General features: G+C 42.2%; 1 protein-coding gene across 27 annotated transcripts in view; it reads right to left on the bottom strand.

Annotated features, from left to right (window-relative positions):
• The window catches only part of TCF4 (transcription factor 4), a 341,723-nt gene extending 317,486 nt beyond the window's left edge, over positions 1 to 24,237 (bottom strand). For 8 of the 27 annotated variants that reach the window (XR_014502786.1, XM_083402855.1, XM_083402836.1 and 5 more), the window contains exons 1-3: positions 11,251 to 11,703; positions 10,104 to 10,195; positions 8,235 to 8,307 (exon numbers count right to left, since the gene is read on the bottom strand). Coding sequence is in view for 24 of the 27 variants with exons in the window: in XM_083402855.1 (XP_083258981.1) it covers positions 8,235 to 8,307; positions 10,104 to 10,195; positions 11,251 to 11,311 (226 nt within the window). In the remaining 3 variants the exon portion in view is untranslated. Of the gene's footprint in view, positions 1 to 8,234; positions 8,308 to 8,645; positions 8,810 to 8,914; positions 9,053 to 10,103; positions 10,196 to 11,250; positions 11,704 to 11,887; positions 12,003 to 12,879; positions 13,648 to 16,750; positions 16,879 to 24,152 lie in introns of those variants that run through there. The other 19 variants (XR_014502784.1, XR_014502785.1, XM_083402840.1 and 16 more) reach the window with 10 other exon arrangements.
• Positions 24,238 to 26,222: the final 1,985 nt, after the last annotated feature.

The following is a 26,222-nucleotide window of genomic DNA, read 5'->3' as shown; positions in this document are numbered from 1 at the left end:
TGAATCTGTGCACGTGCGTAAATACATATTTTGAAAGAAACAATATTAGACCAGTTCACAGAATACTGTCCTCCAAGCTCTCCTGTGAGTGGTGGGAGCAAGATTATGCTCATGCATGAACTTTCAGTGAATCAGATATACATGGTGGGTAGAAAGGTGCACATACGTAAAACCGAACACATTTAAGCCTGAGTAGCACAATGAATACCCTAGACAAAACCCAGAAATCAACCACAGGATCAACCAATTCCCATGTGTGCATCCTATTCAAAAGTTAGCTAGGCATGGCTATCTGCCGCTCACATCAGATGCAGGCAGGTGCACCAGTGGACAGTGTGCTTTCGCTGCCATACCACATGTAAAAGAAAGATCACCCTCAGTGAGACCAGTGCTGTGAATTAGGATTTCGAAAAGAAACAAGTCAACGATGCAGAGGTGTAAGTGCTTCAGTCTGGACCTCCCTGAAGGCACAGAATGTTTGTTTTATACCAGACCGATTCACAAGCTAGGGAAGACCAAGCGGTGAGATATGGGGAAATTCAGCCCCATTCAGCAGAATGGGACTAAACAGAACTAAATGTAAGCAATTTATTTCAACTGAATGGTAAGAATGAACTGCATTGCCCATGAGCTTCTTCGTATGCATTACGTCTAAATGGTAACTCTGCACACTTAGGACTTGAACAAGCACTCTAATCCATCACCTTCCCTTTCCCCCTTTGTGCATCTGGTAGAGATCGCCACAAGAGCTTGTGCCAAAATTGAGCACCTTTAGCATGTCAGTGCCACAAACCCTTTCTCACTTTTTAAAATAAAAGTAAAATAAAAATAAGCATAGATTTGGTTTCAGAACAACTGCAGTGAGAGATACGTAATTTATCTATTTTTTTCGAAAAGGGCCTGATGCATGCCACACTTTCCCATGAGTCATTATAAAGTGGTACCTGAAGAAATACTACATTTTACTTATGTGCATTTACCCCATGGCAAATTGATTTTCATAACTGATAGTTGTCTCCGTCATGCTGAAGGTAGCCTGTATTTCCTATTCATACTGTGAGCCCACAGCTTAAAAGGCAGGACTACAGCTATTTGGCCATAAATTCAGCAACCAAAGGATAAAAACATAACATATGTAGAGGTCTAAAGCATACAAATCACTCCAGCTTTGCATTCTCACTCAATGAAAAGGCTGGCCACTTTTGCTCGTTTCATACCCAGCTTACAGGGAATATTTTATGCCACCAATTTTGCTCCTGCTGCCTTATTGCCTTCAAGTTAGTTGCATCTTTGCCCAGAACACTTAAAGAAAAATGAAAAGACCATGCTTTCACATTAAAACTGCAATCTTTAAATAATTCACCCCAGAGCAGGTCCCACTGTAGTCAACATGACTATTTCAAAATAAGAGTCTGTCCAGGGGTCAGCAAGGTTTACCTCGCCTGGGCCAGTTCACTCCAACGGAGATCCCTCCGTGGGCTGGATCGTGTGTGTGTGAGAGAGAGAGCGCTCGCGCCTGTGATTTCCAGCTTCTGCATCTGCGCAGATGCGATTTCCAGCACCTGCATCTGTGCAGATGCAATTTCCGGCACCGCGGAAGCAAGTCCCCTCGCCGTGCTGGTTTAGCGCAGCAGAGGGGGACTCACTGAGCAGGCGGCTCGGTTTGGGGGTGGCTCGTGGGCCGGTTAAACGACCCCCATGGGCCGCTTGTGGCCCATGGGCCTTAGGTTGCTGACCCCTGAGTTGGTCAATGCTAAACAGCAATTTTGTATTGCAGAACTAAGATGTGTGTGAAGCACACCGAATACTCTAAAGTGCTACAAAAAAGCTAAGCATTACTATTAATTATTGTATTAAATGCAATAAATGTACCAAAGTAAACAGCACTATACTCCTTGATTTTATCATTCATGGTACAACCAATGCCGTATTCCATTAAACATTTTTTAACTCATTACCAATTACCATCTCATAAAACAGGTCTTATCAGTGGGCCCTGCTATCGGAAACCAAAAACTCAGCTATGTTTTCTGTCACAAGAAAATGAGAAGGATTTGTATTGCCTCTCACAGAATCTTCAAGGGTTGTTTTAACCAGGTTTGATTTTTAGCAGATCGAAAATATTTCAACTGGGTATTTTCTGGAAAGGCTAATGCAACAGGAAAATACTATTTTCTAGTTTTGTGCCTATGACTGCTCACTGAAACATTTTGTAGCCTTGAAGAATGTTAGCATGTAGTACAATATCTCACCCAAGTACCACCCCTTGGGGCCTTCTCACACAATAGCTAATAACTGGTTGAATTGGGAGCATGACTAACCTTGTGAGATAAGGAAACATAGCTGAAAGGACTTGAGGATGGGAGACGAGTATTCCTTCTCTTTTTAATCATAACTACAATGTAAGCAATGACAAACATAGTGGTAGATCCTCTTGTGCATTTGCATGGCTAAATCCCTAATGATTTGCAAAAGACAAAACAAAGGGGAAACTATTCGAAAATATAAGTGCCATCTGCCATCGAAGAGTGGCATCTTAAATGATTCATGGCACTTCAATTTATGTGGGTACTAAGTGCATTTTTGGTGCAACAATGCTACGCTGAAATGGTGGAACATCATGTGGCAAGATAACAAACATAGTCAAACATGCAAATGAAGTTCATCTCTATGTTCTGCCATGTGCTCTAAGCTTCCTTTGCTGAACTGTGTCTTCCATGCAACTGAAGCCATTCAGTTTTTAAGGTTGCAGTTGTATACAGTTACCTGGGAGTAAGCCCCACGGAACTCAATGGGGCTTACTTCTGAATATACATGTATAGAATTTAACTATTAGTCACTTTCCTGTTCTTGTCAGGATGCCCTTAAAGCTATCACATGCATCTCTACATCAAATTGCAACTTTCAGTTTGTTGGGCAGTAAACTTTTTTGATCCCTGTATTCTTCTATTGTTCATTCTAAAACTGTCATTTTGCTTGTTTGTATTGTCTTCAAATGGACCAACAGAAAAGCCAAAGATTTAGGTCTAATGTTACCATTAAAAAGCAGTGGAATTCTCTCCCCACAGAGGTTCGCCCCACAGTCTACGAGCAAATGCCGAAGACACCTGCTTGCCCCGACCTTTGACACCTGAAATGTGAGTTTTCCAGGACCTTCTTTATTCATGTGAATGTAACTAATTTTAACTGTTCTTAATTCAAGCATTTAATTTTGAATTGTTGTGACCCATCATAGGACCTGATGTTGAAGTGTAGATAACACATTTTATTATTATTATTATTATTATTATTATTATTATTATTATTCCATCTAAAGTTAATGAGAAACATATGCATATATTGTATTTATATTGGGACTAGGGAGAAGTCTCTCTAAAGGTTAGAAGCAAGAAAAAGGGTAGACAAGAAAAGGTGGGGGAAAGGTGAGGAATGTTAAACTTCTGTCTAACTTTATTACATTAATAGCAACCTGCTCAGAGCATCCAAGACTGAGTGGCATAAAAATCAAAATAAATAAAATAAGTATTACAGCCAGTCAATCTAAAGACAAATATTCAATTTCATTTAAGAACTCCTGCTGTCATAATACCAAAATAACAGTATTTTATTTGAGAAGGCCACACCACCAATGTAATGTGCTTTTTCAGAGAAATATAAAAGAAATTAATTTATCTCATTGCACATAGATCTAGCCATCCAAACCGAGGCAGTCTGAAAACAACACTTCAAATGCTTTGAACTGAAAGGGTTTAAAAGTAAATTATATCCACTCTGTGATATGTTAAATCCATCAAGTCCTAACTGGACTAAATGGTCCTTAGTAGTAACAACAGCAACAACCACAATAGATCCCTGAATTTAAAAAGTGGTATCTGAGGAAGATATCTAGCCTAGAAATCTCATGTACAGGGTGTGGGTGGGTGGATATATATATATATATATATATATATATATATATATATATATACACACCTCAGTTTTGTAACATGTGAGACTATCACTTCAGTCTGCAGTGGTACAATCCACACACAGAATAAGAACCCTGCTATTTCTGAGAACTTGACACAATATTTTTCACTTTAAAGCAGAAGATCTCAGATTCAAGGCCCCCATGTATATCTGAAGCAAGATAAAACCAGAAGTTTCTGCAGGCGAAGCCCATTTCTACTGTATATCTTGGGGAAAACACTACAAAGGATAAAGAGCAGCTTGATGTTGAGCTAATAGTTAAGTGGGGCACACAGTGATCATCACTAAGAATACAAGTGGGATATGCCACCACCTGCGCTATTCTGACAGGAGTAGTTGGATGTCAGGAAGTAGCTTGACATTAAGGAAAGAGTGGCAGAAGAGCTCACCCCTTTCCTGGCAACTCCCGAGGCCTCCACCCCCATCATTCAGCCCGGACACTGAGATCCAACGTCGAGGGCCTTCTGGCGGTTCCCTCATTGCGAGAAGTGAGGTTACAGGGAACCAGGCAGAGGGCCTTCTTGGTAGTGGCACCTGCCCTGAGAAACACCCTCCCATCAGATGTCAAGGAAATAAGCAACTATTCTATTTTTAAAAGACATCTGAAGGCAGCCCTGTTTAGGGTAGTTTTTAATATTTAATGCTGTATTGTTTTTAACTCGATTGGGAGCCGCCCAGAGTGGCTGAGGAAACTCAGCCAGATGGGTGGGGTATAAATAATAAATTATTTTTATTATTATTATAACACCTAGCCCACACTTTGAAAACCTTGGCTTTATGGGAATGGCCAGTCTCATTACTGCCCTCATGCAGCTCATCTACACAATAATCAACTGAGACAACTTTAACACGTTCTTGAAAGCATTATGTCAAAGCAACTACTTGTGGAGGGTTAGAAAAGAATGTGAAAAGGGTATGAAGAAGAAGAAGAAGAAGAAGAAGAAGAAGAAGAAGAAGAAGAAGAAGAAGAAACTGCTCAGTTGGAAATCTCAAATGCTGAATATGTAGCTAGGCCACGATAATTTATTTTATACACATACACACAAAATTACTGGGAACAACAATTGATGGGAATGAAAACTAAGCATCCTCATGCAGGCAGACTTTAACTAACTATTGTAGAAGCTGACTCCAATTGTCCTGAAGTCACTGGTGAAGACAAATCAAACCCATAAGCTCCATATTACTGAGGCTGAGCCTGGGGAAGTTTCCTTAAACATTATTCACATCTTTTCCAGTTCTCCCTGTTGAGGTCATAAGGCCTCTGAACCATCATGGCTGGATTGTTTTAGTGCTCTCTGCTGAACACCTGCAAACATCAAACAAAAACTGCTGGTCCTTTACAGCGTTGACAAAAAGCCTTTCATGTGAAAAACGCACTCTGGGAATGTCAGGTCTATGGCTCAGGTTACATTCCTTTCTCCCTTGCAGCTTCACAATTTCTTGTGGTAGTAAGAGGCCACATTTGTAAAATTAAAGATTAAAGGAAATACAGGCCCACTTTCCTTTTATTCGCACATTACAAATCACACCAGACCATCATATGTTGAACAAGCAGATTAAAACACACACATTCACATTCTCACACAGTAAAAAAATATGAAAAAATTCAGGATCCGCTGTTTTACAACGAAAATCCCAAAACAATACACAAGTCACTAATAATGTTTCCATTAAATGAACATCAATTTTAAAGCAGGTAAGTTCTCTAGTCAAACATTTATAGAGTATATACACCAGTAAAGACAGGAAACCGCATCCGAGACTCAACTTAATGGACGTAATTATTTCACTAAAAGTACAGCTATCAATTTGAGGCAAAGCCAGGAAAGTAATCTAGACAGTAATCTAGTCATATTCTGAAACTGCAAATCTGTTTGTTAAAACATATTTTGATGCAGTCTGAAAGTGTTTTATAATACAATTACCTATCCTCAAATTTAGACTTACCTTAAGAGTGAAACTATAAAGTGCAAGAGTTCTAAAACAGTTATTTGCCAGAATTCACACTAGGAAACAAGGTACATGTAAGTGCACCTTGAGGTCAGTTTTCCTAGGATAAGGGTCAGTTTTATATGATACTGGATTCTACAATCTTCTCTAACCACTGAATGATCTGTTTTAAAACCACTTGCCAGTTAAGAAAAAAGATGCAGTCTATATAACAAAGAGTATGCTATTTAGCCATACAAATTTCTGCACCTTCACCACATAATTATCTCCACCATACTTTATTTAATTAAGTAGGATAGAGCACTAGGGTTTCTTCCTATCTTATTCTTACACATGGGTGGTGAAAGTGACCTTCCATTCATATGCGGCATTCACTAGAAAAGCAGTGAACTTACTTGCAAGAAGGTGTGCTTAGGATGATGGCCTTAGGATGGTTTCTAAAAAGAAGCATTGTTTTAAGATATCTACAGCTTAATTTTACTGCCTTGCCTCAGGGTTTTGTGTGTATGTTTCTTTTTAAATTATTTGCATGTCAGGCTTACATACCAATGACAAGATGTTTGCACTGGGCGTACTAGGAAAAAATGTTTTGCCCCCCCCCCCCCCAATATATTTTCAGCTTGTTTCTTCACCTTTTTAAAACTGTTGATCAACTGGCCTTACAAGAGACTATTAAACTGTGGGAAATCCCTTAAAAGTAGCATACAGCTAATATTTGCTAGAACAATAGTTAGCTGCAGCATTGATTGAATGTAACTGGCAAATCGATTTATCTAACACAAATACTTTGCACTGCTTCTGCAATGAAAAAAAATAGAATACTCTGCTTTCTTTAAAATCACCAATATAAGCAAAATATTACAAAATGATTTATTACAAGGTGTGCCTTGGTAGGTATAAAGTTCCATAGAAATGGATGAGGCTTTGATACAAGACAATACATTTAGAAATCAAGGTGTACCGAGGCCCATCAATGAAACCTGCAATAATGCTACACTGGAATCATCACCTTTCATATCGCACGTGTCTTCATTTTTAAAATTCTGAATATAATCAAAGTATGTTTAATGATAGAACTTATCAAAAATACAAACTTATGAAAAATAATGGTACAGCTTATCAAAAGCACAAGCTAACTTCAATTGAGTTATCTGTATGTCATCCTTAAAAAAGCTATATAAAACCATATAATGTATGGGGAGGAATACTCTTTTAAGCAGTTAAATAGGAAATGAAAATTACAGGCATTATCTTATTCCTCATACACTTTGACTCCATTAAAACTATTGGGAATTCTGCCATTAACTTTGATAGATATGGGATAACACCCCTACATAATCATAGGTAGCGAGCTTGTAAAGGCTTGCGAAAATTCAACATCTGTTTCAGATATGCTTTTTACAGAGTACTGTTATGTACAATTGCCAAAATTTCAAAAACACTGCAGCTGTTTAATTGTAGGTATATCTAAGGAACATCCAAGGAACTACGTGTAATAATGTAGGGAACACTATGAAATTAAATTATGGGCGTGGAAGGTATTCAAATGTGCACCCCCCCCCCACCAGCCTGATACAAAATGAATTATTTCCAATATATAAACATCCTTTGTGCTTAACATTCAGTTATTATATCCAGTGGCTTACTTCATCAATAAGCAGACTCTTTATTTTGGTCAAAAATAAATGTTGTATTTTTGCTGAAAGCAAAACATTCCTGTGTTCAATAGATGAACACATTTGCAAAAACGCAAACAGACTCTTTATCCAAAAGGTGTAATATGCATTAAGAAAGTCACATTAGTAAAATAATTTTTAAAAAAGTTTTTGTGTGTGTCAAGGAATAATGCATAAGACTGTAATCTTGATGCGTATCCCAAAACAATCCATCAGCAGATGCTAATTTCTGGAAAAGAATTAGGACTTTTTTCTTTTTAAAAAGATATATACTTTTGAAAAGAACTTAAAAGAGGACTTATTCTTCTTGTAATGCATAAGAAACCTTGAGTGAGTTGGTTATCATTCCCCACGCAACAAAAGGATAAAAGTACTTTGGATTTTTAAAAATACCCCAAACTTGGTTATGCTTAAAACTAAATCCTATAAAATAACTATACACTCCAAATACTATTTCTGAGAAAGGTACTATATTAAACATGAAGCAGTATGAAATAAATGTTTCAGTTTCTTAATGGAAGTCATTTCTACCAAGATAAGAGTTATTTCACTAACACACACTGATGGGGGTGGGGGGGGGTGGAAGATACCTAAAGGAGACACGTTAACTGCATTCCAAACAGAAGCTGTACATACTTGAGCCAGTAAAATGTCCACTTGCCAAAGAAGTTGGTCCATTTTTCCCACTGCTCACGGGAGGTGAAAACATCTAAAAGAAAACAAAGAGGCATTATTGTTGGTAAACAGGGCTTTTTCCCCCCTCTACATTCGCTGATAGCTCACATTTCATTCAACTTTATACGAAACCTAACAACAGTTTATTTAAACATCTCCCATCTCTGCTCTCGTAATAGTATAGCAGTATTTGCAGTCTCCCCCCTTTCCCCCTTATGTTAGTTTTATGTCTCCCCAAACAATACAAGATTTGTTGGGGGAGGGACCTCAGTACCCCAGCCACAATATCAGGCAACAAGGAGAAGGGGGGGGGGACCCTTTTGGAAACATTTAGATTGACAAAAGTGAGGGAAAAAAGTTTGTGATTGAAACCTTGGTCATAAACGTAGCTATATCCATTTCCATCCCGTTTTAGGATCTGTCTGTCATATGTGAACCCAAATAATAATAATGCAAAGTTCCACCTGCCCTAAATTTTCATCTCGGCTCTGAACATGAGAGCAATTTGAAGCAAGTCTCCTCTCTCTCTCTCTCTTTCTCTCTCTCTCCGCCCCCCCCCCCCCTTTCTCTCACTCTCCAGCATTTATTTCAACCCTAATTGGTTTCCATCTTCTTCGACGTGTCTAGCGGATAATACGCACCTTCCCTGAGTCAGAGACTACAAAAAGCAAAGGAACAAATGGAAAAAAGCACAGCTAGGGAAGTGGGAGCTACAGAGCTGCCTCAGGCTACGGTTCCTGGCCAAACTTCCCAAAGCCATTTCTCAAAAGGAAAGTCTTGGAGAGACAACAGCAGACTGAGATAGCCCCCACTTACAAGGTGGATTTTATTCCCCCCCCCCCCAGCACTGAAATTATTTAAAGACACAAATGCATCCTACATCAAATTGATTTGTCTTGGTCTCTCTCTCCCCACCCTCCACAAATCTGTGAATAAATAAATAAAGACTTCTGACATATTGGAAGAAGGGGGGAAGATTAGGAGGGGGGAGAAAAGCAGGGATGGGGGGGGGAGAGAAAAGCAGGAGTAGATGGAGATGGGGGGGGGGAGTATGGCACTTAGGCAACTACCCAGAACCTGGTTAATATCTGGCCAAGATATTTATAAACAAAAAAAGCCTAAAGATAAAATAAATAATTTTTAAAATTAAAAAGAATAACCACACACGCACACACACCACTAGCCATCAGTTGGGGGGGGGGAGTTTTCTACAGAAAAGTTGCAACTCATTCATTGACAGAGCAATCTGAGATTTCAGTGAAAACTTGAAGCTGAGCTAGTGCTGGATTTCTTTTCCCTTTTCCATGTGCCAAAATAAATGAAACAAGGGAAGGATGGGGAGCGCACTTTAAGCAACTGATTAGCCATCAGTTAGTTGGTGTGCAAGCCATACTTTTAAGAACGCAATGCACAATGGCAAGTAACTATTATTCTGAGAGAATTCTGGAGAGAAAAAATACCCACAATTTTATCAGAGGGTGTGTAATGGTTGTTGGGGTTTTTTTTGGGGGGGGGGTGTCAAATGATAAGAACACATCCCAGTACATTGCAGACAATATTCAATCTCCTTTCAGATAATGTGACAAAATTCTAATTGAAAATAGTAATAAAGCGTTCATATTTACCATGGGTCTAGTTGCTGGTTAAAAATTACCCAATGTACTGAAGATCACAGGTTTGGGGGCATTTATTTATTTATCTTGTTTTGCTTTGCTTTGCTTTGCTTTAGTTTAACATACTTTTGGGCGGGTGTTGTTGGGTTTTTAAATTAATTTATTTTTATTATTATTATTTTTAGAGCTGTTGTTAATTTCCACTGTTGTTTCTTACCGCACTGAAATCCAGTAAATCACTGAGTTCTTTGTCCGTCCCTAAGGCAGCCATTCGCTGTTGGTGGTGCATTTTAGCAAAATCACACAAACCTAGAAACATGGAAATAACCGCAATCAGAAAACCCAGTCCCGAGCCTTACAGGAAACAACAATCGGATTTTTTTATTTTTTTAAATGAGAGTTGGGGTGGGGAGGGGGGAAAGGTTGGGGAAGGGAGTTGGGGGTAAGATGGAGGGGCAGCAACGACAAGAAGACAGGAAAGGCGACACTAGTTTCACCGGATCGCTCGAAACCCCAGTTTATCAAGCACTAGTCTAACCCCAAAAACCAGAACAGAGGGAGAGACAGAGAGAGAGAGAAGAGGAGCCGGCGCGCCGTTCAGCGCATCGTTTATGCAACAGGAGGTTCAACGAGGAATGAATGAGAAACCCAGAGCAGAAACTACAGCCATCCGTTCCCAACTTTCTTTTTTGTTTTATTTTGCACCGCTCCCTTCTCCTCCCGTGCACATATCCCCACCACCACCCCGATTATTTTACATAAAGGCAGGCGGCAAACAAAGTATTTATAGAGTGGAGCAACACAGGCTCGGTCGGTGCAAAGGAGACGTGGGGAGGGGGGAGGTCAACAGAATAGGGATGGGAGGTTTGGGAGTGGAGTTGGAGGGGGGGGGAGAGACACACCAGCCTTTGGGAGACCAGCCTACGTCCCTACTATAATTAAACCGCTCGAAGACTTGTTCGGTTTTTTTAGAGGGGGGGAGGAAGACAGACAAAAAGAAAGAGAGTTAACCCTTGGCGATTAGGTAACTAATGCATGAAAGGTGACTGGGGAGACTTGCAAGTAACCAGCTGGGACTAAAGGGCATCTTCAGGCCCCGTTTGCAACAAAGTCCGTTTCTCTAGTCTAGGGCAAACAATTGGAAAGCAGGTGGGGGGGCTGAAACAGGCCACTGCAGACCCTTCCCCGGGCGCACCCCATGGAGAAAGAAAGAAGGGGGGGGGGATGAATTTCCCGTGTTTAAATGAAGCCACCAGAAGCAGCAGCTCCTCTTCCATTAGCGGCAGCCACAACTAAACTCCAAACTAAAGACATTTTAAAAAGCGAGGGGGGGGGGAGTAAAGAGGACACCTCCGGTTACCTACCGGCCGAGAGAGGAGAGAAGGGGCTCCCTTTCCGACCACAGCCCCGAGCTCTGGGTTTCATTGCTCGAAATCACTGCATCCACCAACCGCACACAACAACACGCAGGAGAGAAAGAGAGAGAGGGAGAGATACAGAGAGAGATAGAAAGAGAGAAGGGGGGAGAAAAAGGAGAGACCCCGCCGGCGCGCCACGCTAAAAGCTCTCCCCCGAACTGGAGCGGGGAGGAAAAAGGGGAAGAAAAAAAAAACACAGGAGGAAAGAGAGACGAGAAGAAGACGCGGCGGAGGAGGGAAGAAGGAGCCCCGATTCCTAAACCCAAACTCTTCTTCTGCCTTAATCAGGGGAAGCGAGAGGGAGAAGAGAAGGGGGCGATAGGAGGGGGGCAAAGCACGAGCCGCTACACCCCGCGAAACACACGCACACAAGCAAACCCCGAATAAAGCCGGACTGGAAGTTCAGCAAAAGGGGGGGGGGGAGAGGGGAAGCCCAGGAGCACCACCAGACGCCACCGTCCCCCGATATTGCCTTTGCCTGCCTAAGGATTCACACACACATGCAACACACATACACACAGACACCCACCCCCCTCTTCCAATGAAATATATGTTTATATATGCAATAAAGATAAATGGGCACCTCGTTTTCTTCCATGCCCCTGATCACTGACGCTGGGAAGCTACACATGGATTGTATATATCTCGCCTCCCTTCACGTCCCCTAAGTCCCCAAACACTTCTCTCTCTCTCTCTCTCTCTTTTTAAAGGATTTATTATATAAAACAATCATTCCGCAGTTCGCGCGCGCACGCGAGCGCGCAAGAAGACCTAAGCAAGCGGACTACTTTATACACCGTTGCAAAAAAAATAATAATAATAAAGAAAATGCACGTGAGACCAAGGGTATATGCCAGGAAGGAACACTAATATTGTTTTCTCCGTTTCCCAACCCCCCACCATTGTTTAGGCCACTCGCAAGACATAAAATAAAAGTGCTTTTGTGTCATGATCTTGGTGCGTCTATCTTTAATTTGCTCGATGCTGCTTCCATGGCACGTTTTACGATGCAGACTACACCAAGAGAGAGCAACGCTGCAAACTTTTTCTCCCAAAATCGAACGTTCGACTGGCTTTCTGCACAGGCAAGTTTTCTGGAGACTATGCCAGCCTCCTCCCCCTTTCTCTCCCTCCCTCCCTTCTCGCAAGCATGTTGTATATACAGTACTTTAATTTCAAAATGCTGCTACTACAGGCCTCAGGTTATTCCCCTTTCCCAGACTCCCCCCTCCCGGAAAGAAAGCCCGATTGATTTTCGTTCCTCCTCGCCGCCACCACCCCCCCGGCACGCGTGATAGAAAACAATTTCATTACTTATTACTGGCACGGTATATATATATATATATATATATATATATATATATATATATATTTCCAGCCCATACCCCCCTCTGTCTATGCGCTTATTGCTAAGCGTGTGGATGCTATTATCACATGCACGGTGCGCTTCGATTCACATTGCCGAAGTTGCATCAAGTTAAAAACACAGTGGGATCAACATTTTTTTTTTAATGAGAGAAAGTAAAGAAAGAAAGAAAAAAAAAGAACGACTCCAAGAGGAAATTGTAACTTTACCTTAAATGGCCACAAATATGTTCACAATATTCCAAGGAAAGATATTTTAGGGGAAGAAAAGAGAGCTCTTCTGCAAAGGTGCTTTATTATCTCACGTGTGTTTGACCCTCAAAAAAGCAGAAGTACTTTAAACTCGCACTCAGTCTTGAGATCCAGAGAGTATTCCACAATTCTTAAAGCAACTTTTACACCGGGCGCGAGGGGTTTTGCTTTGTTTTTGATTTATCCACCGTAAGGCATAAGTCTTCCCACCCAAAGTATAAGCAAAACGAAGCCAGCCAGCCAGCAAAAAAAAAGATATATCGCAACAAAAACAATAAAAGGGAAGATCCAGCAAACTACCCTCCCGCCCTGTGACTTTTCTTTATAAACACATGGCTACTAATGAACTATTTTGGAAAAGAAAAGAAAAAAATCTCGGTGGCAGTACGATTTCGACCCCCTCAAGTCTCTGTTGTTGTTTTGTTTTTGTTTTGTTTTGTTTAAAAAAACCCAGCGATAAAAAGTCTCAAACTTGTCCCAACTTTACAGAGCTCTCCTCCTCCTCATTATCGCCATCATCATCATCATCACGGACTTCCCCGCGGAGAAATTGATAGCAATACGTTTCCCTGAAAGATACATTGTAATCCATTCACATCCGGGCAATGCAGTGGTGCTTATAAAGAGGGGTGGGAAAAAAGCTTGCTGCTGCTGCTGCCGCTGCCGCCGCCGCCACCGCTGCTCGCTGCACGTTGCCTGCTTCGGCCGCGTCGCCTATTGCAGAGAATGACGACAGGAGGAGGGAGGGAGGGAGGGAAGGAGGGAGCGCGCGGAGCATAGAGAGGTAAACAGCCGGGCTAGAAAGTCAATCAAGATGGAGGAAAAGCAAAACTCTGGGAGCGGAGGAGGAGGAGAGGAGGGTTGTGTGGTACAGAAGTGAAGGGGAAACTGAACTTTACGTTTCCCCGCGAAACGTGCGCAAAGACCACTATAAGCTGCGCGAGCAAATATGAATAATAAAAAACAAACTTTCCCTTCCCAAAATAAGAAAAAAACAAACTTTCCCTTCCCAAAATAAGAAAAAACAAACAAACTTTCCCTTCCCAAAATAAAAAAAATTCCTTCCAGTAGCACCTTAGAGACCAACTAAGTTTGTTATTGGTATGAGCTTTCCTGTGCATGCACACTTCTTCAGTTATCCTTTGGTTTTCCCACAGATTAGGGGTTTGGACCACAGAGGTTTGAGGGGCTTCTCTGGAAAAGTTTTCATTGTTCTCTTCGCGCCATTTAATTAAACTCCCAACACAATGCAAAAAAACAAAACAAAAAAGCCCACCCTGATTTTGCTAATTGCAATAATTATGTGAGGGAGGCTTCAGGTCAGGTATGCACATGCAAAAAAGCAGGCACTCTTAAAAGTGTTTATCGCTCATGTAGGAGGAAAAGGCCTTCTAAAACAATCCCTAACACAGTTTTTGTAACTTATTTATCATCATCACCATTAATAAAACACTAAAGGGGGGGTGTGCTATTTTTAAATGTAAATTGCCTCAAGGCTGAAACTGGTATAGCTCAGCTGGTAGAGCATGAGATTCTCATGTTGGGCAAAATATTCCTGCAATATTGGACTAGATGACCCTTGTGGTCCCTTCCAGCTTTAAAGGTAAAGGTAAAGGTACCCCTGCCCGTACAGGCCAGTCTTGACAGACTCTAGGGTTGTGCGCCCATCTCACTCAAAGAAGCCGGGGGCCAGCGCTGTCCGAAGACACTTCCGGGTCACGTGGCCAGCATGACATCGCTGCTCTGGCGAACCAGAGCCGCACACGGAAACGCCGTTTACCTTCCCGCTAGTAAGCGGTCCCTATTTATCTACTTGCACCTGAGAGTGCTTTCGAACTGCTAGGTTGGCAGGCGCTGGGACTGAACAATGGGAGCGCACCCCGCCGCAGGGATTCGAACCGCCGACCTTTCGATCGGCAAGCCCTAGGCGCTGAGGCTTTAACCCACAGCGCCACCCGCATCCCTTCCAGCTTTACAATTCTGTAATTCTATGAAACTCTTAATAAAAACACCTGAAGACAAAGGTTTCACTGTTGTTGGGGGTGGGGCGTGAGCTACATACTCAAAGCCCTACTCTTGGATATTTTCAAGATTAAAGGCACTTCCACGTGGCAATTCATTGTGGGTTCAGAACTGTTCATGCAGGCGCTTGCAGGTGTGAGCAGCACAGTCCACAATAAAAATTTTGTAGAAGCATCCTAAACTGCAGGATATGCAGTTTATTTTAAAGGGCAATTGTTGTTCTTTCTTTTTATATTTCACTAGCAGCCTCATATCTGGTATTGCTCGGGAATTATAAGAAACCAAAAAGATCAGTGCAATTTTGTAAGGTTCATTCCTCCATCTTGATTCAAAATGGTATCCAGTTGTATCTGTGTTTAGAGGAATGACTGCTCCTTGATCCTAGGAATATTATTATTATTTAAAAAAATATATACACCTGTCATCCAGGGATCAAAGGGCAGTTTACAATAGAAAAACACAAAAATAAATACTGCTATGAGTTTGCGGTGGGGTAGGCTGTATGCCTAAGCCTCCTTCTAATTCCTCGATCCAGCAGATTCCATTACTGGAATAGCCACATTAGGTAACTGCCCTTTATGTATGGGCCATTAAGGTCACAAAGGAAGTGGCTATGTGCCACTTATTATGTGCCCCCCCCCCCAAAGACAAAGGCCAGAGTTGGGAATTGAGTTGTGTGGAGCTAGATGCTAGAAGCCTGTGGGTTGGGCAGCTGGGAGACAGAACCATGTCTGATTTCTGCTGGAATCGAAGTCTGTGGCTATGGGAGAAGCAAAATTCTTTTGAGCTGTTAATGCTGTGAGCCCCTTCATCAGATGTTCAGGCTGTATATATGTGTAAATAAATCATATAGCATAAAGGCATCACTACCTCCATTGTCCCTCATTCTGAGGAAACCAAAACCAGGAACTCCTTATATCTCACACGTAAGGCAGACAGCTTTTCATCCAGCTGGAAAAGTTTGTGGTAACAAACCTTGTTCAATTGTTTCTCAAAAGTGCTACAGAATCAGATAACCAGGCGCTTGTTTACCCCAACAACTGAGAAAGAGGAGGTGGCAGTGGCCAGGCCATTTTATAGTCTCTCCCGGCTCCTCTCTCCTACTGGCAATTGCCAGGTCTTCTTGAGAAGAAGTGGCTTCTTGTCCAACTTCCTCTCCCTTTGCAAAAAGCACTCCTGTCTGGATCCATTTTGGAACTGCAGAGGAGGTAGCAGCATAGTGGGTTTCTGTCTTATCTCAACAAGACTAGCCCTATTCTGAATTGCTGCTGATATTTTGGGAACTTTAGGGAGAAACTCTCCCTCAGTACACCTAGTGGGCATAAGAGAGAGAGATTTTTCTGATTTAAAGAATCCCTTCCTGTTGTTTTTCCCCTTCCTTGGCTCTCTCTGAGATTCATTTTCCAACCAAACTGAAAATCAAGTCCCTGTATAGTCTGTGCACCAGTTATCAATATTTTTGAGCCTTTCTCCTCAGCAATGGCAAGATACTTATTGGTCAAGCCAATGGTAGTCATCTGAGGAAATTTCCCTTTCTCATACTGAAGCGAATTAATGAATGGAACAACTTCTCTAGGCTATTCTGTGGATATTGATTCAGTTTGTGTCATGGGAATGTGGGAAGATGCTTTATGCTGAGGTAGGCCACTGGTACCAGTAATGTCTATACTGACCGGCAGTGGCTCTCCTGAATTTCAGACAGGGCTGTCTCCCACTTTTATCTAAAGTTGCCCATGATTTAACCTAAGGCCTTCCCCATGGAGAGTGCTTGCTCTGAGCTTCGATCTTTCTCCACCATTCCACTTACCTTTGAAGGAGTTGCTTTCCTAAGCAGTTTGCCTTCACAAACAGGCTGATGAGATGATGGCACTGTTTTTGGAGTGGTGTTCGTCACTATGGCTTTACTGGTGGATTTTGGTGATTAGCTCTGTCTAGCTGTGGGATAGAAATTTTAAAATAAGTCAGCGAAGAGGCACCTTTGATCAAGGCCATATTAAGCCACAGAGTGACAGGGCTACAGCCCAAGGCTCACTGCTTCACGGGACCCGGTTATGTTCTAGACTTCCCTTCAAATTATGGTGCATGCAGTGCTGGGGCAACCCAGACAGGCAGAGTTGAAATAACAACAACAACAATAAATGCTATTGTTATTATATTACAACATAGGACGAGGTGAGGAAGTTGCTTCTCCTTCTTCACACATACACTGTTTATGTCAACAAAAAAGCTATGAGAGAAAAACACAGTGCAATTGTTTTCCCTTAACAGCCCACTGGCCAGAGACGGGCTGGTAGGTAATTCAGACCCTTTAAAAAAGGCAACCTTCTCACTCTGGCTTTGGTTTAGGACAAAAAACAGGCCACTTTTATACAGACATGGACGTTGGGATTGGGACCAGGGATGGTGCGTGCACACCCCTGCTTTCTCTTGCGCAAGAGGAGGAACCCATAATACAATTAAAACTAGGAACCATAGGGTTTTGTTTTGTTTTTTTAATTTAAGGAAAGCATAGAAGATGGTGTTCTCTAAGATATGTAGTATTCCCCTCTGCATTGTATACTACATAGTTTTCTTCCAGTGTGTGCATATGTGTGTACACACCATTTCCAGGTGTTACCTCAGAGTTGCGAGTGAAACGGAGCCCGCTGCCTGAGGCCCATTATGGCTTTGATCCAGCCTTGCTTCTAAATACTGAGGAGAGTTGTCTTTGCTTTTGTCTCTCAACTGAGATAATGTCTTCTTCCTTGGTGCTGCATATGAATGCAGTCACAAATCCTGAGTTGTTGTTGTTCCCCCCCCCCGCCCCGCCCCCAGGACAACTTTTCTATGAGGGTAGTGATTTGACTCTTGCCCTTTATTTTATTTTCCAGACACGCTTCAAACTTCTTGAACTCGCCTTTCCTCCATTGGGGGGTGGGAGTGGCAGTGGCCATTGGTGTACATGGGGAATGGTTTACCTCACATTGGATTGATCTTTATTGGATTGATCTTTATTACGGCCATTGGCCCGTTACACGACAGTTTCCCATACCAACATATTATACTTAAAACTCCAAATTTAAAATCGCCACAGCTTACAAAAGACAAACAGTAACCAAAGCAAAACAAAAACAAAAACCACCATCATACAAAACAGGAACCACCACCATACATTGCAATAAATTTGTAACCTATACATCACCCTCTACTCATAAATTAATCAGGGGTATCAATGGTGATATCGCCCAAAACATAGATCATGATTTAAAACAATGGTGATATCACCTAAAACATAGGTCATGGTTTAAAGGGGTTGTCCGAATCACACAGGAGACCGTTTCTCTTCTTTAGGGATAGGACGCTGATCAGGAATCTGGCAACCATGAGTGATTTTAGGGGGTCATCATCAATTAGTAGATATCTCAGTTTGGCTTCAATTGTGTCATCGGCAATTCCCTTAAGATATTGAGCAAGAAACTTGCTCCTGGCCGGTAGGTGAAAAGCACAGTCAAAAATTATGTGATGCAACGATTCCGGTGCCCCACTGTTACAATCACATAAGAGCGATATCTGTCCATTGGAGAATCTATTTCTCAGCACGTTCGATGGGAAGGTGTTGAATCTTGCCTTTACAAAGGCATATCTATGGGCTGAGGAAGTTAAGGAATTCAAATAGTTTGGGAGCCTTAAGAGGGGTAATAAACCAAGATTTAGAGGTGAGCAGGTACCATTGCCCAAGATCATTTTCTGCTGCAAGTCCATCTCCTCTAGCTTACAGGTTACTGTTCTTTTAGCTGGGACTATGTCCTGCTCTAATAGTTTGGATGGGGAGATTCCCATTGCCGTAATTTTCAGCTGTAAATTTTTTACCCATGGGCTCTGGAAATCATCTCTCCACATACATTGTATCAAGTACAAGTTTGGGAGATTGTGCCATAGAGATAACCAGTGACAGAGTATGTGCTTCCACAGAGCATTTTCCAGGGATACAATATTAAGTTCCATGCGTAACGCTGTATTACTTACACAGTTGGGCAGTTTCAATATCCCTCTTAAGAACTGATTTTGAATGACCTCCAGGTGAGATAGGTTGGCAAAGGTCCCCCAGATTGAGATGGCATAAGCTATTGTCGGGATCACCTTGGCCTTGAAGACTTTCAGCGCCGATGGGATATGAAGGGCCCCATCGGTGAAGAAGAATCGCAAGATCGCCAAGGAGATAGCTTTGGCTCTATTTGTAACATAGGCTACATGGGCCTTCCATCTGAGGTTATGTTGTAACCAAACTCCCAAATATTGGAATCTATAGACTTGTTCGATGACTCTCCCATCAATTCTCCAATTATGGAGTTTCCGGCTCTTTGAGAAAATCAGGATCTTAGATTTTCCATAATTAATTGTAAGGGAGTTTGCGCTACAGTATGATCCAAAAATTTTTAGGGCCCTCCTGAGACCTACTCTAGAAAAAGAAAGAATGACTGCGTCATCCGCATATAGTAACAAGGGGCAGCGATAAAGTGCTAGGCGGGGTGCATGAATCCTTTCTTGGGCCTCTATTAGGGGAGTCCTCATGTCACTTATGAACAAATTGAACAGGAGTGGAGCCAATATACAACCCTGTCGGACACCTCTGTTAATGGGAATTGAATTCGTGAGATCACCCTCCGGGGTGAATCTCACTCTGGCCGCTGAGTTCTCATGGAGTTTGATTATTAGCCAGAGAAGCCTTCTGTCAATGCCCCAGCGGATGAGTTTTTCCCAGAGGATGCTCCTGGGGATACTATCGAATGCTGCCTTTAGGTCAATGAATGCTACACAGAGTTGGCCACCCTTTGGGGTGGAGTATTTCCAGGCAAGATGCTGTAAAGTTAGAATGTGATTAATTGTTGACTGTTTTGGGCGGAATCCAGCTTGTTCGGGCCCAATTAATTTTTTCTCTTCGGCCCATTGGTTAAGTCTGTTCAACAGGAAGCGGGCATACAGTTTCCCCACTATTGAGAGCAGACTGATGTTTCTGTAATTCCCCGGGTCATCTGGTGAGCCCTTTTTGTGGATTGGAACGATAACAGGGTCCTTCCATACTTCCGGGATCATTCCAGAGTTGTTAACGGCATCGAAGATGGTCGCCAGAACTTTGGCCCACCAGTCCGCGTGGTATTTTATTGCTTCTGCCGGGATCAGGTCTGGCCCAGGCGCTTTCCCTGTTTTGAGTTTAACGATCAGGTCATGGATGTCTTCTGGATCGGTGGGGGGCCAGAGGGGAAGCTGATGTTGAAATTCATCTCTTGTGTTAGCAATACAGTCAGTTGTGGCAAAGTAATTTTTTAAGTAAGATTCCCAAACCGGGGCAGGAATAATAGTCAAAGGGTATCTTTTAGTTCTTTTATTTACCAGGAGCCAAAATTGTCTGGAGTTCCGTGATGATGAGGCTTCTATGATTGCTCGCCATTGATTCACTTGCCATTCCTGTCTGGCTCCCTTTTGAATTTGCTTGTAGGCCGATTTTGCTTGGAAATATTCTTTTGGCAAGACCGTTGCCCCGGAGGCTTTATACTCTTTGTAGATGTTACCGAGAAGTTGTCTAGCCTGTTTACAAGCACTATTGAACCACAATGCACCTATCTTCCTTTGTGTTCGATTTATTTTATGCGTCGGGACAGAGAAAAAAGACGTTAGATCTTCCGACAGATTCGAGAATAGTCTTAAAGTTTGGTCATAATCATAATAATCCTCGGTTAAGCCTGAATATGCTTGTTTTAGTCCTTGTTGGAAATATGCTGAGTATTTTTGGGCCTGTAATTCGGACCACTTTACACTTTTGATTTGCAATACTGAGTTCATAATCAGATGTGTTGGGTGTCTGTTTCCATCTGGGGTCCAGTCTATAGTCATTGTGGCGACCAACGGTAGGTGGTCGCTCAGATGAATATTTTCAACTTTGAAATGGGAAACTCTGGGGAATATGTCATGAGATACTAATATATAATCCAGGACACTGTTTGCAGAGGAGCTTATGTGTGTAAACTCGCCCGGTACGTCAGGCAGGCAGTTCCCGTTTAGAATCACTAAGTTTAGACGTAGTACCAATTGGTAAAGAAGGGTTCCCGCTTCATTTACCCTTTTGTCTTTGGAAAGTCTTTGATTATGGAGGGAGAGGTCATTAATGAATTCTGGGGTTATCCACCATTTGGCTTTGATTAAAGACTCCCAGTTTGTTGCAATGCGAGCGTTGAAGTCCCCTGCTATAACATTGGGTATATTGGGGTATTTGGAGTGGCAAAAAGTGAGATGTTCCTCCAAGGTTCCCCATTTATTGTGTAAGTCTGCAATATTGCCTCCAGGAGGAAGATAAACATTTGTTATAACAAGTTCAAAGTTTTCCCCCGTAATCAGGGCTGTAATTGCAAAGGTGGAAGCATTTACAAGCGTGAGTTTTGCCTGTATTTTCAAGGAAATTGCTATAACTAATCCTCCTCTGGGCCGGCCTCCTTTAGTAGACGGGCATGCCGGTAGTGATGTAACATCAAAACCATTAATATCTACTCTCCCCTCTTCCCATGTTTCCTGCAAGAGAATTACTTGGTGTGAGTTTATTAGTTTTACAAAGTCCGGGTCAGATTTTTTCCCCTTCCAACCTGCTATATTCCAGCTTAAAAGGGAGAACGGGGGAGGATTTGACTGAGGTTTGGGTAGTCACAATAGGGAAGGGGGGAACGCTGGCCTTGGTGGGTTGTCAGATTTAAAGAAGTCAGTAATTTTCCTTTGACTAATAGTAGATGACTTCTCTCCTTTTGGCGCAGATGTACCTCTTGAGCTATTTGTAATTATGCTCTGCTCAGCCGGTCCTATAGGGGTAGTGTCCTGATTTGGTCTAGTCTCCTCTCTGAAATCCCTTGTTTTATCAGAGAGCTTATCACCTAGGGGAGCAGAGATTAAGTCGGTACAAGTTTTAACTATTCTTAGATTTCCCTTCCGTGGGTATGTCATCTTATTTATATGGCCCAAGGGGTCTTCTGTCCAGTCCATATCGATAGCGGTTTGAGCTTCTAAATCGTCAACTAGAGATTCTCCGCCCGATAATGATGACTCCAGGTCAGGCATTGAGGAATGTGTCGAAATTTTGTTTACATTTTGCTGTTCTTTAGTAGGTGTGACCATTCCGGCTGGTGCCGGAAGAGCTGGTTCCAGATTGACTAATAAGGGTGGCGAGACGATTGTCTGTATCGTTGCCTTGGATTTTATGGGCCTATTTTGGGGCTGTGGGCTAAATTTGAGAAGGTCCACTGAGCCTCCAGTGGCACTGTTGGTTTGAATTTCTTTGTTTCCTATTTTGCTTTTGGCCTGAGACATCTTCTCTCTTAGTTTATCTAATTTATTTATTATTTTTTCTTTTTCTTGTGACTGTAGTTCGTCAAATGAATTCATAAGGGCGCTTTCATCATTAGATATTCTGGAATCACCCAAGTTCGTTCCTGGTTGTGGACTGCAGGCAATCTCCTCCGTTCTCTGTGGGGAAAGCAACATCTCTTTGTCTGGCGATTTTGTAGAGCTTGTTCCTGGATCTAATGTCTCTCTCTCTTTTTCCACAAGTAGTGGTTTTACTATGCTGTCCGCAAAAACCCTTGTGGGTATGATTTTTGTTTTTATGAATTTCCATTTTTGTCTTATTATTAATAAGGGTAGTCTCAGCGAACGGAAGGCTAAAATAACTTTGTAAGGGCCATTTGATTGAGTTAGCGGGAGTAAGGCATGAAGATCAATATGAACTATGCTTATTCTCAAGATTTTACTTAGGGCAATTTTAGCTCCTTCCAAGCTTGACCAGTCCCAAATCTCAGACCTTATCGTTAGGCACACCTTCTTAGGTTGCAATGTTAGATTTTGCTTACACATGAGATCGTTTAGTTTGTATTTTCTCATCCCCTTTGCCCCAGAGTTTGGTGGGGCTATCACTGGAGGTCCCCTCTGGTAGTTATTTTTGAGGGCAATTTTGGCGTCCATATCCATCACTTTTTCCGTTAGCTTGGAAATTGAGCACGTCAGAAAGTCTATCTTTTTAAATATGCAGTCCAGTGTCCTAATGACTAGTTGTAAATGGGAGGACTCATTTCCCAGCTGGTTCTCCTTATCCTGGATCTTTTCCCCATCCACATCGGGCCCACCCTTGTTGGGAGTGCTCGTTAAGTTACAATTGTGTAGGGTGGTATTTTGGGACTTGGGAATGTTATTAGCTACATCCAAGTCACTTAGTGGAAGAAATCTATTGTATGTGGTAACTGCTGCTTGAAAATTTGGCTGATCTCTTCTTCCTTTAGCTTGTAGCTTGGGGCTAGGGAGAAGCAGTAATTCCTCTGCTTCTCTGAGGCGTTTCCTCTTGCCCATAGCCACAGTAGATATGAGCTAAATAATGTGAGTAATACAGGAAAGAAGAAGGGGACTTCCTACCACAGTCAATGATTTAGCTGTACAGCTGAGTATTTAACTACAGGGATTTCTCCGCAGTTCGTTGAAGAGTGCTTTGTGAATTTCCAGGCTTTGTTTTGTTTAATTTAAACTTCCGTCTCCTCTCTCTTCACCCCTCTCTGCCAAAAAGACTTCTTCACCTCTCAGAGTGTAATTCCAGCAACCCGAAGCCTCACAGCCTCACAGCTTTCCACTCTCGCTGATTAAGATGACGAAGTGCAGCTGGAGAAAACGTCTCAAGAGGGAGGCTGGGTCCTCAAGCCCGTCGGGTTCAACTGCCCGCCCAGGCCTATGATCTCCTCTGGTCCTCCCCTGACCTGGCTCCAAAACTTCGGCTTGGCTCTTTCCCTTCCCCGAGTATTAAAACTCCGCTCAGGCCCTGTCTCCAGGCTACAGCTACCGCAGAGGTGATCCAGTGCCCAGGAGTAATTTTAACCAACGCTTGCCTTCTAGTCTTCCTGCTCCGGCGGTCAAGATTGAAGGCGTCGTTTATTATTCCTTATCTGCGAAGCGCTGACTCATCTGGCCGGTGGGGGAATTCAATGGGTGGGTTGCAGAATATCCCCAAATAATGGGCAGGATGATCCTCCCGCGGAGGATCCTCTTCCATGAGCAAGGCTATCTAAAACAGGGTCTTTACCTCACATTTTACCCTCACAACTCTGTGAGGTAGATTAGGCTGGGAGATAGGGAACCCTTTCTAGGTCACCCAACGAGCTTCATGGACAAATGGGGGTTAGTCTGGCGTATTAACCACTATATTACACCTAGTCTCTGACATAAATTGCCCTCAGGTCCTCTCCTTTAATCCGCAGCCCTTCAGAAACTGCAGCCACTCTGGCTTTCCCTGTCAGAGAAACACACACCTTTTTCAGACCTGGTCTACACAGACAGCAGAAAGAGAGGGCAAAACCCTGAGGGGATGATGCAGCAGCCTGAACCAGTTCAGAGTGCAGGTTGAAAACAGCAACCCCAAACTCCATGCAACTTTAATAATATATTTTTTTAAAAAACAACAACAACCACCCTTGCATATCTAGAGAAAAGGTTCCTGTGCTGGTTTTCTTTTTGCTGGGTTTTGTATTTGTTTTTGTATGCAGGGAAGCATTTATCATTGTGAAACCCCCACCTGAAGTCTGAAGTGGTGTAGTCCATTTTGCAATCTCACAGAATTGGTACCACACGGTTCTGCTGCATGTGTAGCCTGGCCCTTGTGAGGGGTAGCCAGCTTGCTAGCTAGTTGTACTGGGCCTGGGCAGAATTTCATCCTGTCAGCCAGTTGCCATGGCAGGAGGATAGAAAGCCAGGGGAGGAAATGTTCCAGACACATAGGGATGGCAGCCATTGCATATGCAAATTTGTAACTTTAAAAAATGATTATATTTACATAATTTAATTTAAATGCTGTTTTGAAAGTTACAGAGTTGAATAAATAGAAATTAGTAATTAAGCAATGGCAATATCCTAAACTGTGTTTTGATGTGTGGATATACAATGCCGGGATAAGTTACTCATCCCTTTGTATTTTGAGAATTTGTTTTTCTAAGCGCCTTGCTGAGTCACCATGTTCTCAACCGACTGCCACACGTTCTGGAAGTTTCTGTCCAGAAGCCTTGATACAAACTGGACCCGTTCAGTTGTAGCATTGCTTCAAAAACAGGGCCATATATTTCCTAAGGATTTCAGTCCAAGACTGAATTCACATATTTATCTGTATAAGCTATATCTAAAAACCAATGTAATTTGCCTAACCCTGCTTTGAAGACATTCAAATTGGAACTTTATTAACTACAAACCCTGAAATCTGGGATCCCCTCCAAAATGCTGCCAAAGTTTTGCAGTTCTTTAGCAGGGTTTTGCAGCACAAATCCCAGTTTTTGCAATGCCCTGGACCAAGTTGTTTTTTTGGGTAATAGCTATGACCCGCAGTTTAATTACTCAGTTGGGTGGGGGGCACTTCAAAATGCAGAGTTTTCACTGCAAAACTATTGCAAAACTTTGGCACCAGTTTGGAGTAAGTCACACACTGTTGGTTTTTGGAGTCTGTAGAATCAGCCAGCACCTGAGTTCAATCAGTAGTAGATAAATAGGTAGATAGATGCACACATTTCAATCAAAGGTAACTTTTATCCATCTGTAATGACTGCCCATTTCTATGAAGGGACTACGTTTTATCAGCTTTACATGAACTCATGTCGGCTTCCCTCTTGGGCAAGGACTTGTCTGCTCCATCCCACTTAATGCTCTGTAAAGAACTTAGTTTATTTTAAGGGTAATAATAATTACACTGTGGCAAGCAGTATTATTGTGCTGAGGACTACTCACGGGGCTGGTGTGTGAATGCTAGTATTTATATAATTTTAATCTGCAAAGTGTTTTTGTTTTTTTAAACTTTATCTACTGTTTCTGAAGGGATAACCATATCAGTCTGTTAGGAACATTGGAAGCTGCCTTATACTAAGTCAGGCCAGTGGTCCATTTAACTCAGTATTGCCTACACGGACTGGCAGCAACCCTCCAGGATTTCATACCAAAGCCTCTCTCTCATCCCTACCTGTTATTTTGAACTGTTTTAAATGATGTGTTTTAATGATTATAACCTGCCTTGGGACCTTCAGGTTGAAGGGTGGGTAATAAATTGTAATAATATTAGTACCTGGAAATGCTGGAGATTTGAACCTGAGACCTTCTGCATGCAAAGCAGATGTTCTGCTCCTGAGTTATGGCTTTACCTGCTGGCTGCAGCAAGAACAACCAAGGGTCTAGAGCCACCTTCAAGTTTAACAAATCAGTATGTTTTTTTGCCATAAGAAGGAGTGTGTTGGTCGGTGTTATAT

Source organism: Podarcis tiliguerta, assembly GCF_965153285.1.
Source record: "Podarcis tiliguerta genome assembly, chromosome: 11".
NCBI classification, from domain to species: domain Eukaryota; kingdom Metazoa; phylum Chordata; class Lepidosauria; order Squamata; family Lacertidae; genus Podarcis; species Podarcis tiliguerta.
Note: the sequence above shows the minus strand (reverse complement) of the source record. Positions and strands in the feature narration are given on the sequence as shown.